Below are 19031 nucleotides of genomic sequence, written 5' to 3' on the forward strand. Positions count from 1 at the left end.
ACTGCCAACATGAGCTTCTTCCTGCCCTGCAGCGCCAGAAACTCCTGCTTCTCTGAATTATCCAAATAGGAGAGTGCATGCAAGTCTGCAAGGACAACCAACTGTCACTGTCCCCAGTGAGACAAGAGCCTTGAGGACAAGGAGGTTTAGTAAAATATGCAGTGTGAAATGCTGCCTGACCAGTTGTCTGGGGAGAAAACACTTCCTGCCTTTGCTCGGCAAACTCATTATGCCCGCAAAGCTGTTAGCTGGGCACCTATGTCTCCTGGGACTGACTTCTCCATGCTCACTTCTAGGATTGGTGTGGAGAAGGCCACAGGGAGGTGAGCAGGGCAGAAGCCTGCAGAGGAGTGATAGGAGATGAGCAGAGCCAGGCCAGGCTTGGAGTAAACACAGCTTACAGGTGCGGATTCAGCTGAGCTTGGTTGGGTCTTGTGTTTAGACCAGGGTTAGGGTTGGGGAAAGAAAGAGAGGTTGAGAAGAGGCTGGGATCTCCACTCCCAGCCCAGTGGGACCTGAGTGAGTGGCTCTGGCTAGGAGCCCGGTGTCAGAACCCTCCGGACAGTGCAGGCCATTTGAAGATTCTCTTTGAAAAACCTAGTCCCTAGTTATTAAAAAGGGACATAAGCACAGACTTAGAGAGGGGTGCAGAGGAGTTGCCGTGGTTATTATTTCTCATCGATTGGGAAAAGGAGTTCACTTTGCTCAGTAAATAGAGCTTTGATGGATTCCCAGGATCCTTCCAGGAGCTGATCTGCTAAAATGACACTTTTTATTACTGTTCATAAACGCCGATCTCCAGGTGCTGCTGGGATATTAACGTCTAAGCTGTGGGCAAACTTGCCAGTCCAGTGGCTCAACAAGCAGGGTGCAGGAGGCTGGTAGCTGGTCCCTGTCCTACCAGCAGTGCAGGGCTGGGCCCTGGCTAGCTTGGCACAGGAGCAGGCCTTGGAAGCTGTGAGCAGCGATGGGGTGCAGAGTGCTTTTCTTCACATCTGCCTTCCCTGCTGGAGTGAGAACCAGGGAGACATAGGTTTCCATTGTTAGAGAGCTCTTTGTGGAGGAGCCTGCAGGGAATAGGAAAGAGAGTCTTTCCTCCCTGGAATGCCTCATTAAGGCTGGAAGGTGTAGCCAGAGCTCCATCCCCAGGACCAGGTCTGGCTTTTCTCTGGCCAGCACTGGGATGTAGAAAAAGCATCCCTTTTCCTGACTTTAAACTGGGACTGCAACTTTGCTCATGGAATGTTGGGTGTGCACTGTCAGCAGACTTCTAGGGGTGAGCCATCTCCTGGACTATTTTAGTAATTAACAAATGTTCTTTTTCCTTTTAAAACTTCCATCTTCATTTCCTTTTTTACACAGTCTGCATGAGTTGGAAGCACTGTGTTGGTCAGTTCTAGATACCTTTAGGATGAACATGGCTGTAAAATCCCTCAAGTATGCTCGTACCTGGTCCCTCTGGATGGAGTGGAGCCAGGGAGTGGACAGGAGCCAAGGCATGGTTGTGGTAGAGCACTGCTTAGGGTCACTCACTGAGAGGCCGCTCACTTGCAGCATGGTAAAGCCTGAGCTTCTGAACTTTGGGTCCCTTGCATGCATTAACTATTAAAAAAACTGACATTTAATCAGGAAACATTTTTTCTTAATATAATTGTCAACAATTTCATTTTCCATAAGAAATGATGTTCTGTGTCAATCATCTTAATCTCTGCACTCAGTCTTACTTCACTCACGGCTATGACAGACACATGTTTGTGCCAGGTGCTGTGCTAGGCTGTGAGGCCGTGGCAGAGAAAGCAGTGCTCTCCTGAGCGGGTCCAGAAGGGCTCTTCAGTAAACCTTGTTGGGTCTATGCAAGTGATAATTGTGCCCATAGTTTGTTTAGGGATTCTATCTCAATCTTTTTTTTTTTTGGTACCAAGGATCGAACTCAGGACCTTGCACTTGTGAGGCAGGTGGCAGAACCACTGAGCTAAGTCCCAGCCCCTGTTTAGGGATTCTAAAACTACACAGAAGTACAGATTTATGTTGTATACATTGTAACTACCCTGGTTATGCTCTGTGGCTTGGCAAGTTAAAGTACAGGGAAGCCAGGTGTGGTGACGCACGCCTGTAATCCCAGCCCTCTGGGAGGCTGAGGCAAGGGAATCACAAGTTTGTACCTAGCCTTTGCCACATAGTAAGACCTTGTCATAAAGTGAAAAATAAAAAGGGCTGGAGATGTAGCTCAGCGCGGAGGCCTTGGGACCTCCATGCCCCAGTCCTGACAGCCTCCATATCGCTTTTCTTCCAGCTCTGCAATCCTTCATCGGAGCCTATGCTGCCTACCCCAGAGAGCTGAAGCACATCTTCCATGTGCGGTCCCTCCACCTTGGGCATGTGGCTAAGAGCTTCGGGTTGAGAGATGCTCCCAGGAACCTTAGCGTCTCGGCCGTGAAGAGGAGGAAAGGAAAGCTGAAAAGGTAAGATGATCAGGGTTTGTCGGTGGCAGTAGGTGGAAGTCAGATGGGTGTTGAGAGCTTTGTTGAGATTAACAGTGTGAGATGGTACGGCAAGCTGATAGGCACAGGGTCCTCTCTTCCATCTTCGGTTTTTGGGGTGTTACCACTCTTCTGTCTGTCTCTCAGTAAGTAAGCTCTTGGACCTAGAGGAAAAATACCTGATTTGCAGAAACTTGGTGGTATCTCCTGCTGGGCCCAGGTGTAGTGGGGCTTAATGGGCAGCAGTCAGACCTGTTGGGAGACAGAGTAACCTCTGTCCCTGAGAGTAACTTGGGGGTTTTGCCTCATCTCATGTGATTAGTGCTGGTAGCAGACCCTCACCTTGGAAGATGGGCAGCATAAGTGGCAGAGCCTTGGGTTCCAAGAGCTGCTGATGCCCAGATTCCCAACACGCTGGCTTCATGGTGGCACCAGCTGGGCACCACCTGCCACTCTCCATGGTGCTGAGTGGTCTTACAGGTGAGGGCAGTGGATCCTCTCCCCTGCTCTAGTCAGAGTGTGTCCACAACTGTCCAGGCGTCCACTCGGAGGGGAGGGTCAGTGAGGGGCGTTGCCCTGTGGGGTGGGGGCTGGCTCTGGGTCCAGCCTCACATGTTGAGAAGTTTATACAAGGCCTTTCTTTCCTCACCATACATAGCTAGAGCTCTGGAGACCCCACAAGTGCTCTGTGGGGAGCCACCATTATTACATAGCCTCGAAGTTGGGGGACATGGTGAAGAAGGGTTTGGGGACACAAAGACCTTCTTGCACTCTGCTCAGTTTCCATATGGAACCCTGAATACTCTGGACGGTGACTGCACTGCCCACCTTTCTTTCTGCATTACATACAGTGGCCCGGCCATCCTGCCCTGACTCCAGGACTGTAGGAGATGGCAGGTTTCCTGCCTGATCCCCACAGTGTCCGCTGGTTCTTCCACCAGTCCTGTCGGGCCTGGGTCTCTGGGACAGCGGTCTTAACGTCAGGGACTTGCAGTTCAGCTCCGCTCCATTCTAATATGAGTTGTGAACCATAACTTTTCTCTACGTCTCAGTGCCTCAGTTTCCTCAACAACAAAACAGGGTTACTTCACAGGACTGTTTAGAGAATCAAAATTAGGTGATACACGTGAATCCACCTTTTGAGACATGCAGGATGGTCAGACAGAGCTAGGAAGCAGATCAGTCAAGACCTGGAGTGTTAAACTTGATCTGCCCTGGGCTTGGCATGGACAGGGCTCTTTGTGACCATATGCTGTTGCCTAATTCTAGTTCCAGTTTGGGAATTGTTAAGATGCTTGACTTTTTTCCCTCATAGTCATGCCTCTCGTGTGGAACAGTGCTCCTGTGATTCTGTGAGGCGATGTCAACCATTTCCCTCCATGCTGCCATAGTGTCCTGCCTGCCCGCCTGAGACGGGCACACCAGCTCTGCTTTCTTCCTGACAGTTTGGAGGTGCAGGGCTACAGAGCAGGGTGGCACCCTGAGTCTTCTGTACCTGCTCTCTTCAGATGCAGGAGGGGCCAGGAGCCTGGGCGCCCCACCCAGGCACATGTGACCCCCAGAGTTGGGTCTCTGTCTTGGATTTGGTGTCTCTTACTGCACTTACTGCAGGGTAGGTGGTGAAACCACGAGGACACCGTGGGGCCGGGGTCTCTTGGCCTGCGTCTAAGAGTGACCATCCTGTCACCATTTCTAACATGCTGATTCTTAGGGGGGTGGGACTAGACCTGCCAGATGATGACGGCTAACAAACACATCTCTGGGCCGAGGACATAGCTCAGTGGCACCACGCCTGCCTTACAAGGTCCAGGTCCTGAGTTCTATCCCTGGTACAGAAAGAGAGAGAAAGAAAGAGAGAGAGGAAGGAAAGAAAGAAAGAGAGAGAGAGAGAGAGGGAGGGAGGGAGGGAGGGAGAGAGATGAAAGAGAGGGAGAGAGAGAGAGGAGAGAGAGAGGGAGGGAGGAAGGAAGGAAGACATCTCTGTTTATTCCTCTCTCCCAAAATAAATACAATCGCAATATTTTATTATTAGCAGATGATCTACACTTGTGACTTGAAATTTCATTAGCAGGTGTTAAGCCAGCTAGCAGCTCTCCAGACCAAGAAGTCCGAAATCCCGCCCAAGCCAGGCTGGAGGCAGTCAGGCGGGGGAGCTGGAGGTGGTATTGTCCTTACCTTTAGAAGCCGCTAGGGAGAGAGCAACCACCACCTCCTGCCTCAGCTGACCCTGGCTAGCAGATGGGCACCAAGACCACTATACCCCTGTGAGCAGGGGATTTACAGGGCTTTATTCAGGGAAGAATGGGCTGATTAGCCGATAAAGAGCATGTAAGATGGTATGGGGCAGCCTTTGATGTCTGGCTGGCGCGGCAGGGAGCCGGGTGGTGAGTGACAGCAGTGTGTCACAGGATTACTCCGCAGTGCCAGTGGCGCTCTCTGTCCTTGCCATGTCACCACTCTGTTACAGCCACTTTTTCCGTTGTTATGCCCTTCTTTTGAAGGCATTTCTCTCTGCACTCACCCCGCCCCTGCCTTTCTAATGCAGACGGCGCTGGAGGACCCAGTGGGTACCTTTTTGTGCTGGGGAGTCTTGTCACTCCTGGAGGACAGTGACTTTGCAGCTAATGTGCACATGGACCATATAATTGTGGTCAGGGTGAGGAGCAGAGAAAACCTGACAGATTGTCCACACCTCAGTCAAGGCTCAAGCAAATGCCGGTTCCTGCTTTTTGAGAACTGGAAAGAAAAGTCCATGAAAGCCCACAAGGTGCAGAGAGTGGTGCCGTGGCACCATTATTGTTCTGGCTGCAGTGTCTCCTCTGAAATCCGTCTGTCAAGACAGAGAATGGGTTCTTTATGTTTCGTGCAAGTGAGTAAAATTGGAACCCTAAATTCTCTAAACTGTTCACTTTCTAGCCTGTGGTATTTTCTACCATAGCAATTAGCTAGTATGCACAAACCTGTGATATCTCAGACCAAATCCATTAGGCTGAATAAAACGCCCGTCTCACCTGTCATCAGACGGCTGGGAAAGTGTGAGCTGAGGGCAGGGCAGATTAGGGTCCTGTTGACTGTTAGGCATTTTCATGCAGTGTCAGAGGGGATTTTATCTTTTATACTGCCTTTATCCCTGTAACCAGCCACTTTTTAGAACAAGAAAATAAATAGTTAACATCCCCAAATGAGATCTTAATCACCAGGTCTTTGTCAACTTTTACAGTCCTCATTCTGAGAGGAAACAGTAAATGCCTTCCCCTGCACATAGAAATACAGTCATAGTCACAAAACCTCTTCTGACACCTACACACAAACCTGTCAAAACAAACCCCCTCCCCACACTCCTACACGGACGTGTACACAGGGAGTTGGTGCTGTTGGTAAAATATTGAATGGCCCCTTAGCAACATCCATCACAAAAACAGCATTTTCCTCCCGTGAAATGCAGTTCTTATTTTGAAGCTATGTAGATTCAGCAGTTCCTGAGAAGCAAAGGTAACATACTCCAAAATCACCATCTTTCCAGGCAACACGGAGATCCAGAGCTGTCTGTGCTGCAAGCGGAGTTGTGTTGTGTGCTGGGGTGTGTGTGTCTGTCGGGGCCGTCGTGCTCGTGAGTGGAGCAGGTCCAGGGATGCTGAGCAGGCGAGCTGTAGAGAGCCGCAGTTCTCTCACTGTTCTCTCATTCACCACCTGTGCAAAATGGTCCAGAAGATAGAAATTAGTGTGCCTTAAGACCTTAGTGTTTTGTGGCAATACGAAAGAGCGGGTCTGGTGTTTCTAGCCACCCATCTCCCAAGAATCATTTGCTGTACCCCAGCACCACTCTTTCCCCAAGCGGCGGCTTCATTTATAGCCAGCTACTCAAGACTGGTTTTGCCCCAGCTTCCACCACCATCTGTGTCTCTCTGATGTTGTCTTAGTGCTCAGAAACATCTGGGGTAGTGGCACTATTAGTAGAGAAACAACAATCTCAATGGTTGACTATTCTTATAGTTTCATCTTATTTATGTAAATTTTCTGAGACCATCCTTGCCCAAATGTTACCTGGTAGTTCCTAATTTTATCAAATAAGGTAAACGGTGTGAACTTGGGTTGTCCTCCCCTCAGTATTCCTAGATGTGTGTGAGCTTGCCCCGGACTGGCCCCACTGGAGGGGGCTTCACGGCAGAGCTGCATGTTTGCCCTGCACTGTGGAGCATTTCCTTAGCCTCTGTACTTCTCAAGTCCTAGAGCCTTTTTTTCCCCCCTAAAATAAGTAAGCATCCTTGGAGAAATCCTCCGTGCGAGGCAGCCCTTCCTTGTACAGGACACACATTGCCAGTCTTCCTGTCTGGATTACCGCAACTGCGTTATCACTGAAATGCACGCTGGAGGTTGTGAGGGCTCTGGTTTTTGGCATCCTTCATCTTCGAAGGCCCTGCTGTGTCATTCACTTATCCCATCATTGTTAGGTACTGGTGAGCACCGAGTGCCCGGGACAGTGCTGTGGCATGAGTTTGTTCCCCTTCACACTCTGCTTCCTGCCACAGTGATGCCACAGATTGAGCTTCAGCCTTGCTGCTTGTGTCCTGTGTGCCTCTGGACAGGTTACTCGGCCTCTCTGTGTGTGGGTTCCCTTGCCTCTCAAAGCGGGGTACTCGGGCCTCACCTTGTCCGTGTCATCATGGGTTAAACCAGCTGCTGAGCATGAAGCATCACTGCAGCATCTGGCACGTGGAGAAACGGTAGCATTGGCAGCCATGGCAGAGACCCTGTGACTGTTGCTGCTTGCCGCTGGCCTCCAGCATCCTCGGTGTTGTGGAAGGGGGAGGGCAGGGTGTACAGAGCTGCCTGCAGCACCCTCAAATTTGTCTCACCAGGACCAACCTTGAACACTCAGCCCAGTCCCTGGAAGGCTAGCATTAAGGAGCTGCAGCTGCATCCCCCTGTAAAGCAATATTCTCATCATTAGGAGCAGCTTGCCTGCCAATTTTTACGTGGCATTTACAACCTTCCTAATATCACTTAATTAGCTGAAGGCAAACCTGGAATCTTGCCCACTGTGAAAATTTTCCTGATTTCATTGAGCCAGTTATTCTGTAAAAAGCAGATTGGCCAGACATGAGTCAGAGGCCGGACAGAACTGCACTTGAAATCGGAGGCTATCGGTGCACAGCCACTGCACCTGAGTCAGTGCGCCTCGGTCTGTCTCCCAGTGTGCACCACCACTGTCCACCCTGCACGCTGTCTCTTCTGGTGGCTCCCAGCACCCTCAACTTCATCTGAACCCCTAGACCACCTCCTTCCAGGCCTCCCTGTGGCCACTGCCTAGGCAGCCTGACCTCCACACCCCTTGTGCCACTGGGCCCTGGTGGAGAGCCTTTTGGTGGCATCCGTTGCTCTAGTGATTGAAACAAACTTCAGCAACCCTTTTCCTCCAGGCCCAGGCTCCTATCGACCTTTCAGCCTTACTGACACCTCATCCCTTGTCCTCCTCTGCCCCGGTCCTTCCTCAGGGATGTCTGCCAGGACTGGCCCTCCCCTGTACCGTCTCAGCGGCTGTGTCACCCTCTGTGTGGTTAGTGTTTGTCCCTCATCTCCAGGGTGTGTCACAGTAGAGACCTCACCTGCCTTTTATGTATGGCATCTCCACCACTTAACTGGCACATGGGTGAATGAATACTTTTCAGTAGATGAATAGAAACTGAAAGAAGTTTTGTAATTCTGAGAGGAAGTGCTTAAAGAGAGAGGAAGGAGGTAGTTCTGACATGAAAGAGAAATTCCTCTTTGTAATTTAGGAGTCCTGAGAATGGCAGACCCTGCTTGGTGGGGACCATGTCTTTCAGAGCCCCAGAGGCCCCTTGGCAGTCTGTCCTGAGAGCAAGCTGGGGCTGGCTCTCCCATGCATCAGAGCTGCCCCTAGAAAGGCCAGCCTGCTGTCCAGGACAGGAAGGCCTGGGCATCGGCCCAGAACACAGAGATGAACGAGCTTCTCCACCCTACAATCTCAGCCTTGCCTGGAGATGAGGGAGAAACATTGTGGCCACCAGCAGGGCCCCTTGGGACAGATGGACCTGTGGATGATGAAAGAATCTGCCTTTCCAGCCTACTGGGAGCCCCATGGAAATGCAGGTGCCCTGGTCCCAACCCGGAAACCAGGGCCGGGTATAGTCCAAGGTCATGACAGGTACATAGAGGTGATCATCAGCTTGACCCGGCAGCACCCCTGGGACTAGGAAGAATGTGGTCCTCAGAGCAGGCCACAGGATGTCCCTAACAGAAAGGCAGCAAGGTGCTAGCTGCTTGTACCTGTCATTCAGAGGTGAGCTGGTTAGGACCAAAACTTCACCACACATTACTGACAAGACTGTTTGGCCGCTCTGCCAAGGAGGCAGATGGCGGCCTGGAAGTGAGGCTGGCCTCTGAGAGAGTGTGTGTAAGGAAGAGAAGAGGCAGGAAGACCGCTGCGAAGAGTGCTCGGGTTCTGGTGGTGGGGAACTCTGCACTGCGCAGGGCGTGCGGCTGGCTGTGTGTGCAGTGAGCGCCCCCACGCGTGTTCGCGGGCCGCTGGAAGCAGGCTATGTGGCATGGGCATGCTCCTCTCTGCAGTCAGGTGCTGCGCACCCTGCTCTTCTGGGCTCTGCACATGTAGCTTTTTACATTTGGCCTTTTTCTTCTACCACTATTTTTTTTCCATCTGACACCATGCAATTACCAGCTTTCTGCCTCCTCATGGAACAAACACACCCTCATCCCCACCTGGCTAATGAGGCGATTAGAGGGATTTCACGGTGACCCTGGGCTTCCTCCACACCTGGGTCACCTACAGACAGCGGGAGCCACGGGGTGTGCTTTCAGTCACGCAGTCAGGGCCGACAACAAAGAGCAGGAGCCCAGCCAGCCTCTCCTGGGAGGATGCTGGAGACACTGCTGCTCACCGCTGGAACCGTCCAAGCACAGGAATTAGATGTGGCTGGCCCAGCGGACTGCCAGACCCCAGATGTGGAAGCCTGCAACAGGAGAGTGCTTGCTTTTCAGTAGATAGGCTCCGCCTGAGCTCCTACTTCCTGTCATTAGAGAGGGCGAGAACACAGCAGTCCTCCTGCTCTTCCCTGCCACACAGTTTTCATCACCCCTTTCCACTGACCCCCTTCCTGCAGTAGTTAGTGCATGTCCCAGTTCCACCTTTCTTCATCTTAGGAGGCCAGAGCCTATACATCTGGCTCTGACCTGTATGAAATGGCCTTGGTGTTTTTCAGGTGTTGTCTTCATCCTGGTCCTTATGTTGAGTACAAACAGCAGTCTGAAACGTAATGTTTTAACTTGTTAATAGTCAAGAGGAGAGATGTGGTTTGAGAGCCAGCACCCCAGAATGACAGTAGGTGTAAGTTTTAAGGTCTTCAGTGGTAGTGATGGCAGCTTCTCTGTCGAGGGCTCATGTGTGCCCTCTGCTGAGCTGAACTCTTCGTGTGCACTGTTCCATGGAGACCTGCGTCCCTGTGACCAGCGTGGAACCTGGAGCAGACTCTGAGCCACTCCCTCTGCGTGTCCTTATGTGCCCCTCTGGGAGCTGCGGGCTTCTACAGTCAGCATTGGGCTGAGTGACAAGTATACAAATTGGGTTAAGGGCATTTTTTATATGAACAGATTACTCTCTAACCAAAGCACTGGACTTGGAGCAGCAGGCATTTTCATTGCACATATGGAAGAAGTGGGTTTGAAGCCATCGGAGTAGCAAACCCTGGGGCAGGTTGCTCGGCTGTCTGTTCCCTGGGTGGCTGGCGTGAGACATTGGAGAAGAGATGGTTGTATGCAAGGTCTGGCTCTCGTCTCATGCCCAGTTTCCTCCGGGCACACAAGCAGAATGGAGCAGTAGAAGAAACCTGAGCTGTGAAGTTGGGCATTGCTGAATTTGACCCCAGCCCTCGCATTCAGCAACACCCTGCCTGTGAGGCCGGGGCCCATACAGGTCTTGGGTTGTCACTTCGAGTGGCAAAGATAGTGCACATGTGGCCTCCGGGGCAGTACTGAGCTTAGAGTGTGTTCCGCACCCATCCTGGCCTGGCCCTCACCTCACTGTGCCCCTCGCTCCTCCAGTTGTTCTCGTGGCCCTGCATCCAAGTGAATTGCCACCTTCGGTGGTGTCTGCTCCTTAGAGGCCCCTGCTCGCTGCTAGAGCTCTGGAACATGAACCAGAATCAACCACTCTCATGTCCCACTGTTCGGGGCTGACAGACATTGCATGTAGGTGATTTCCAAACCTAGTAGAAATCGAAGGTGGTGACTACACCCAGCCAGTCCCTCGTCCGTGCGAGTAGGCTAGATGTCTGGTGTTGACTTCTTACCTTCTCCCTTTTGCCTTTCTGGGTTGTAAATGACACTTTATCCTTTTTAAATGAATGGTCTGAATGTAGGGATGAGTCTGTGCCTCACCCAGATTTAGAGACTCAGTTCTGCTGTGCTGGGGCTCCCACGCCTAAGGCTGTACAGCCCCGCTGCCTCAGGCTGCCACACAGCCAGGTATCTGGGGGGGCGCTGTCATAGCCCATCCCAGATTCTCTCCGAAGTCTGGCTCCTGAAACTGCCCACGTACCGTGGTGCCTACCCAGCAGAAATGCACAGGGTGGGCACTTCTGATGTGGCGGCAGCAGCGACTGAGATGGCCCCAGTGTACTCAGGAGAGGCTGGGCACTGGCCTCCGCCACTGCTGCCTCCTTTTATGTTTTTTGGTACCAGGGTTCAAACTTGGGACCTTGCACTTGTGAGGCAGGCGCTGGAACCACTGAGCTAAATGCTGCCTGCTGTAGTCCTCCCTGTGACCCTGTGATTTCCCAGTGCGAGGTGAAGAATCTGCCTGCTGTAGAACAGCTGTCCGCAGGGTGGAGCTGAGAGTTGAATCCAGGCCTTCTGGTTCTAGGTCATAACTTGCCAGCTGAGTTCATTTCCCACACATGGTGGTTCATGCCACCCTCCCAAGAGTGAGACCTCAGGGCGGGCATGGTAGCAGGCACCTGTGATTCCAGCATTTGGGGAGGCTGAGGCAGGAGGACCACAAGTTCAGGCCCAGCCTGGGCAACTCATCAAGACCCTGGCTGGAAATAGAAAAGGCAGAGGGCTAGGGTTGTATCTCAGTGCAGAGGCCTTGGTTCAATCCCCAGGACACCACCACCCCACCCCTGCAAAGCAAGACCTCACATCTCTCCCAGTTTAGTTGACTTTTTGAGTGTAGGCCTGTCCTTTTGTTCTGCTAGAGCATTGTGGGTATTCTGCCATCCGTCTGCAAATGTGATAATTATACCTAATAATAGCATCCAAATCATGGATAAAAACCTCAAACAGGACAGACCCAGAAAGCTGAGCTCTGGGTTTGGAGTAGAATTCTGCCTTGGACTTGTCAGGCTTGGTGTTTTTCGGGGCCTGGTCATGCCAGTTTCATACTTATTTCCACATCCACCCTGTATTCTTCCATTGAACAATGCTTCATTCCATTTTCACAGAGAAGGGGAATGCAAAAGCACTCTATTGTGCCCTGTCTGGTTGACCTTCATCCAGCCTCGCCTGTGCATGGCCTTCTCTCGTGCTACTGCTCAGTCTCCAAGGTGGTCAGCTAGGAGTCTGGTGGAACCGTGGTCATCATGGGCTCTTGCACCCACTCTGAACCCAGGCTTGCTTTCCGGTTCGGGGCACATCTCCTGGCCCAAGTCTGAGTCCTTCAGGCCTCACTGTGGCCCTGGACCATTCACTACAGGTAGAGTCTTCCAGATGAGAGAGGTGTCTATCTGTTGTTTGTTAACTATAGCACAAGAAAAAAACCCTCACAGAATCATACCTACAGAAAGCCGGAAGGCAAAAGGGTTTACGATTAATAGAAATTAAAATACTATTGGATTTGACATAAGGCAGAATTCTACCATTCTCTTTTTTTCGCTATAATGAATATATTGGGATTTTTTTCCTAATTGTAAACACATTCATTGTAAAAACTGAAGAAATAGAAGCTTAAAAGTTCCTGCTAAGGGCCAGGGATTTAGCTCAGTGGTTCCACCGCCTGCCTCGCAAGCTAAGGACCCGAGTTCGATCCCCCGTACCAAAAAAAAAAAAAAAGTTCCTGCTAAGCCCACAGTCTACGTGGACCTTGGCCCACATTTATGTAGCCTTCACGTTCTTTTCATGTGTTATATACATATAGGATTTTTATCTTTTTTTTTTTTTTTTTTTTTTTTTTTTGGTACCAGGGATCGAACTCGGGTCCTTGCGCTTGCGAGGCGGTCGATGGAACCACAGGGCTAAATCCCTGGCCCCAGGATTTTTATCTTTTAATGAAATCATCGTTTACTTAAAACAAGACTGAACAAATCATCTGCTTTCTTAAGTTACTCAGCTGTGAGTTGAAAGAGACTATCAGGGATTCAGTCTTTGTGCTTTGAGATCTTAAGAACATTTTTATATTGAAAAGTTCACATAGCCAGTTGAAATGACTTTGGTTAACTTGCTTTATCTCTAAATCTTTTAACAACCCATTAACTGGTATTTGCTTAAATATTTTAACGTATTTGGTAGGCCCTTTCCTGGTGGCTGGCATCTGCCCGTCAGGCGTAGCCAGAGGTGTGTGCTGGAGGTCAAGGGACCTCCTAGAGGTGCAGTCTGAGCCTCGGGGAAAAGAAGTATGTTGTCCAGATCATTGTGCCAGAAACCAGCATAAAACCTAGGTGGGATTAAAACAGACTTGTCTGAGAAAATATACTTGAATTTTAAATCCTAGGATGAAGACTTTTGTAAGCCTTTTTTTGGGGGGGTACCGGGGATCGAAGAACTCGGGTCCTTAGCTTGCGAGGCAGGCGGCGAAACCACTGAGCTAAATCCTTGGCCCCAAAGCCTGACTTTTAAAGTCATAAAACTAGGAAATGGTGATAGACTTAAAATACACAAATATGCCAACATTGTTCTGATCCCCTCTGTGAGAAGGATGCCATGTACAAAAGCCTTCCATAGAGGCTTTTTACTCTGACAGACTCTTCTATTCATTTGTTGATACAATTGAGAGAAAGCCCTGCGATCTCGATCTCGATCTCCCTTCTCCAGTGGTCATCATAGCAGGACATATTGATTTTTTAATTAGGCTGTGATCTCACCTTATTGGCAGTGGAAGTGGCATCTGCCTGTCCCGCTGAGTAATCCAGCCTGGGGACAAGGGGGGGTTCAGCCTTCACTACAAGGGATTCCCCGTGGTTAGATAAACTGATCTGTTGCTTGGTTAACCACCAGATTACGACAGTGGGTGCTCAGGAAGCCCATGTGAGAGGGATCTGGTTATTTGGAGACAAGAAGAGCAAGGGAGTTGGCAAGCTGTGGGAGGGCTGCAGCTTGGCAGAAGACAGCATGGGCGCCTGTCACATGCTTGGGTTTGAAGGGTCCATCTTCCCATCTGTACGTTGCCTTTTCGGCTTTGGGTCTCAGAACAAAGAAGGAGAGAGAGCTGGCCAAGGGAAATGTGGGTCCTGTTGGTGTCTGTCATGACTACAGGTGAAACCCCAGGGTTGGTCCTGATGTTCTCCCACCTAAGAGATCTGGCTCTGAAGGGTGAAGGCCCTGGCTGCTTGCTTGGACCTCCCTGAGCCTCTGAGTTGGAAGGACATTGATTCAAATAAAAGGATGAGATAGCTAGATGTGAAAATTAAAGCAAGCGGGGCCATCTCCAGGAGATTTTTTTTTTTTTGGTGGTGGTGGTTCTGGGCCTCAAACCCAAGACCTCACACATGCTAGGTCACTGGGCTCCTCCCAGCCCCAAAACCTGCTTTCTAATGGCAACCTCTGGCCCTGTGAAGTCAGAGAACCTTAATGAACATTCCCAGAGGTAGCTTGTCATTCCTGTTGCCCCAGACCCGGGTGCATCTGTCCGTGAGGGGCAGGTACAAGTAACCACCGGAAGGGGCCTGTGGGCTGCCGTTGTGTCTGCAGGGGCGGCACTGCACCTCTTGTTGTGTGTGTGGCTTTCGGGGAGACTCCGGGCCCTACCTGGTGGACCAAGGCCTGAAGGGCTGCCCCCGCCCACATGCTTTGAGCTGGCAGAGGCATCTGCACCCCGCACTGTCTGTAGGCAATTAGTGTATCAGTCACCCAGAAGAGATTCTGGTTCTTACTGTGCTTTAGCAGTGGCAGGAGCAATCATTGAAGTACTAGAGCTTATGCTGGGAGAATATTTTGACTGAAATTTTGCATATTTTGAAACTCAAGTTGTTACATTTAAAATTATACACATCGTGAGCACTTGGCTTCAAAGGAGAGGGAAGAAAAAGCATTCCTTCCTGTCAGAACCTTTTCACTCTGTCTGTCATGTAACCTGACTAAAAATAAACTACAAGCACCAGAAGTGGCAGCCTTCAGTTTGGAGCAGGCTAAGTGCTCCCAACCATGGGGCGCGTCTGCTGCTGGCACCACACGGTGGCCCTCGTAGCTCAGCCCTCTGCCAGAGATGCTGGTGCGCATGGTTCTGGTGAGTCAGACACCCAGTGGCAGGATTGTTGCCCTTCAGGAAGTGGGCGGCACAATCAGAAGAGCCCTGACCCAGTGCCAGGGCCCACAGTCAGTCCTGGCCTCTGCGTGGGCTGGTGGTAGTGTGTGGCATCAGGGACTCAATTTCCTCGTATTTAACTGTGATTGATCACAATCCATGCATCAGTCTCCAGCTAGCACTTTGTATGTCTTCCTCCACTTTATCCTTACAGGGCCTTGTGAGCTCTGTTCTCAGTATCTCCCCGTTTTCCAGATAAGGAAACTGAGTCACTGAACTGAGTGACAGGCCTGATCCTGACCCCAGTGCCTCCCCCTCCCCCTGAGCTCTGCTCTCTCCCTTCCTTGCTCCTTACTCCTCAGTCACCTGGCTCCTGTGCCCATCGTGCTACTGAAGCAGGCCTCAGAGACCGCAGACTCAGCTCATCAGGCGGCATTTCCACCCCCGACCTTGCTGGGCCTTCCTGTCACATGTGACCCTGTGGACTTGTTCATCCTCCTGTCATCAGCCTGGTGGGAGGAGCAGAGGCTAGGAGCCCAGACCTGTTTGCTCTCCCCTTCTTCTGTACCTCCTCACTGAAGGTCGTGGGAAGGTATCCTCCTCGAGTCCCAAAACTGTCCTTAGCTGTGTAGGGGGATGATCACGCAGGCTCATTGAGCAAGGGGCAGGAGATAACACACATAAATCACTGTGCACAACTCAGACAGCACTTGCCTATGCATTTCTAGTACTCTTGCTGAATCCCTTCCCTGGCATACACAAATGCTATAAACCCCTAGCCCTTAAATAACATATCCTAATTATACTCTTGCCTCAAATCTTTTTTCTTGGCAAAGCTTGACTCTCTCTCCCTTTGTGTTACAATAGAAAGTAGCTGTATGGCTGTAGCCCTGTCATGAGCTTATGAACAGGTCCTATTGCTTCAACCCTATTACAGTGGGATTCTACACGCTTTCATAATCAGGGTAATAGCTTGATTTTAGTCTCACTTATGATTCCTGAGTTTCAAAGGAGTTCTGTTATATTTATTTTGACTATAATTTCAGTCCACTTTACCCTCCAATTATTAGTTAGAACAAGAACTCCACAATGCAGCACTATCCTAAGACATTGCCACTGGATGCTGAAGGAATTGCCAGTGAGCCTGTATGGACTTACTGGTCATTGTTTTTGTTGTTTTGGTAAAAATTCTCTCTTAGGAAACATTTTACCCTTTAGTTCTTATCATCACTCTGCTGTATATGATTAAACTTCTACAAATTTCCTCCTCTGATCTGATGAAGTGGTAAGACTGCCATCTTCTGAGAACAGTTTCTGTGTTCAGCACTGGAGTGATTCCAGCCTTTGACATCTTCCATGTGGATTGGAGCAGAGAGCTGCGTTCCTCCAGCACCCTGGGCTGTCTGGCCCCACGCAGAAGGCTGCTGGCTTACGCTCAGTGTGGACACTCACGAGCCTGCACCCTGGCTTGGGTTTCTGAGGGGTCTTTACTCAGTGCTGGCATCTGTGGCTGACCCAGGAGGACATGTGGGCCCAGCTGCCCACCCTGCAGGCCCAAGTCCTCGGCCATCCGGTACCCGAGATTGGATGCTCTCCCGCCTTCGTGTCGGGGTTGGTTTTTCTCCATCCTTTGGCAAACTGCTATATCATACACCTCATTTGCCTTCAGAGTAGGAGGGTGTAGAGTTCTCTTTTTTCCCATGAAAACAACACAGAACAAAGCCTCAGTTTTAAAAATGCCATGGTATTTTGCCACCATTATGAAAATCTGTCAGCGCCGTATCTAATCTTCTGGTGCATGGAGTATCAAAACAAGCACTATTGAAGGGATTGCACTTCTGTTAATACAAAAATGTCAGCTTCCCAGCCTCAGAACCAGCTGCCATCAGCCTCTTTTCCAAATGTGAAAGGAAAAAATACTAAAGTTTCTTCCCCTTGCTGTTACTGTTCTTCAGGCTGGACCTTCGTAAGAAGACACAGAGTCAGCAGCACCTCGCCCAGGTCCTTCGCTCAGAATACTCAAGTGGGCTGGAGGCTGCGGGTGCCAAGGTCAGGAACCGGAGCACACAGGAGGCCAGCAGCCAGCACCCTGCAAGCCGGGGCCGTGGGAAACGTCAGGTGCCTCCTCCTCCTCGAACCATAGGAGCCCGGAGAGGCCAACGGAAGGACAAGCCCTCCCAGATGGTTTTTTAAATCTCTCCACAGGACTGGTCCCAGAGTGGATCCCAGAGGCCCCAGTGGCACTGGGTTGATGTCTTCTCCTCTGAAAAATACTTGTGACACCTTTCCCTGAACACCAAGTCCCCAGAACACACGGGAGCCAGAAGCCCTGGTCAGAAGGAGTGGCACGGGGCCCTGGGCACAGTGCCAGCCAGCACTGACTGCAGGAGGATGTCACATCGAGGCTGTCGGGACCAGGCCCACCTCGCACCCAGCGCACCTGACCTTAGATGGCCTCGGTGGCCACGCCAGCCCATAGCGTCCTGGGATAGGGCAGCCCGCCTGGACTGCAGCCTTGTCCATATAGGCTGCTTGGCTGCTGTGAAGCAGGATATCCAAACTGGATTGGAATTTGTACAAAAAAAGAGAAAATCTATTTGTCAAGCAGTGCCTTTGTTAATGTACACACCCTTTGCTACAAAGGCCCAAGAGTTGTTAGTCTGGGTTGAAAACAGGAATGCCTTTGCTGGGCCTCTCCTTTTCTCCTACAAACACGCTGGTCACATCTGCTTGCCTAGCTCTCCCTTCATGTTCATGGAAAACGCACTCGGGGCTAATTGATTTACTGTTCCTTTTTGGTATTCGCCTTTGAAGTCAAAAGGCACCAGCACCCACCCGAGTTCTTTTCTTCCTCTCATCCAATCCAGACTTGCCTTCGAGAAAGGTCTGGGGGTCTCTGTGGTGACCCCAACCCAGCTGCCCCCCGCTGTGTTTCCTGGGAGGTTGGAGGACCCCCGTGTGTATTGATTTCCCAATAAATGTCAGCCTTGTACACACGGGATGCACCACCCTGTCCAGGCACTGCCTCTGCTCTCTTCACTCTCCTCGCCCCCTTCCCCTTCCTGCTCTGCAGTTCCTGGGCCCTCTGGCTTTTCTGGGATGTGTGCTGAGACGCCCCGGGCCCGCATGGACTCACTGGCCCAGAGAAGGCTTGGGCCTGCAAGAGTGGATCCCTCAGGAGGCAACAGGGCCTTCTGGGGGTTACTGGGGACTGCTGATGAAATTTGTACCAATTAAGAACAGCACATACCCAACTAGCCTTGGGTAAATCTACCATCTTTCTTGTATTTTGGTGTGATGGCTCACATGAGTTGCATGAGAACGGGGGGAACCAAACTTCATGGGTGAGATGCAGCTGTGTGCAAAGCAGGCCCCGTGCCAGTCACGGGCGATCAGAGAACTTGGGTCCATACAGGGGAGTGGGCAGGGCTTTCTTAGTGTGAGGACTGTGGCTCCAGGGTTGAAACCTGCACGGTAATTTGCCAACTCTTAGGTTGAGGGTACCCTGCCAGAGATGCTGTATGGGCTTAAATCAGTGGCTCACCCAGTTAATAAAGAAACATGGATTTAGCAGGTTTAGGGTTAATATTGCCTAAATTTAAATAACCTTCAAATAAATCTCTCATCACTCTTGACAGATTATACATTTCAGGCATCAATTAGGCAAAGCTTTAGCTTAATTCCACTGGACATATTCTAATTTTTTGTGTTTTTAATCATGCCTCTGTTTCTGATTTCCCAAACTTAGCTGTTTCTCTGTGACGTTAGCCTGTTACCATGTCCAAGTCATTTGCTGGTGCGCTGTGGCCTGAAGCTTTTCCCCCAGTGGGCTTGTAGAATGCTTGGAATCTGAAGCACCTGGTGTGGTGATCCGCTCAGCAGAGGCCATTCTCATGCCTCCCTGGAGCAGAGATCCCTTGGTGCCGGCTAAGTTGCTGTGTGGATGCGGACAGCGTCCTCCGCCCTTACCAAACAGCGCTTCGAAGGACACTGACAAAGCCCTTGGGGTCCCTTTGATTTTTCTTTTTGCCCCCTAGAGTGAAAAGGGGAGTAAAGGGCCA

General features: G+C 50.8%; 1 protein-coding gene across 2 annotated transcripts in view; it reads left to right on the forward strand.

The window, feature by feature from the left end:
- Positions 1-17967, forward strand: part of Ddx31 (DEAD-box helicase 31) — a 64614-nt gene extending 46647 nt beyond the window's left edge. For both annotated transcript variants that reach the window (XM_087182701.1, XM_021261810.2), the window contains 2 exons: positions 2294-2462; positions 16926-17967. In XM_087182701.1, coding sequence (XP_087038827.1) covers positions 2294-2462; positions 16926-17163 — 407 coding nt within the window. In that variant the 3' untranslated portion in view covers positions 17164-17967. The remainder of the gene's footprint in view (positions 1-2293; positions 2463-16925) is intronic.
- Positions 17968-19031: the final 1064 nt, after the last annotated feature.

This window comes from Heterocephalus glaber, unplaced genomic scaffold (genome assembly GCF_053883595.1).
Source record: "Heterocephalus glaber isolate CG9 unplaced genomic scaffold, H.glaber_assembly_v1.0 deba00001479, whole genome shotgun sequence".
NCBI classification, from domain to species: Eukaryota; Metazoa; Chordata; class Mammalia; order Rodentia; family Bathyergidae; genus Heterocephalus; species Heterocephalus glaber.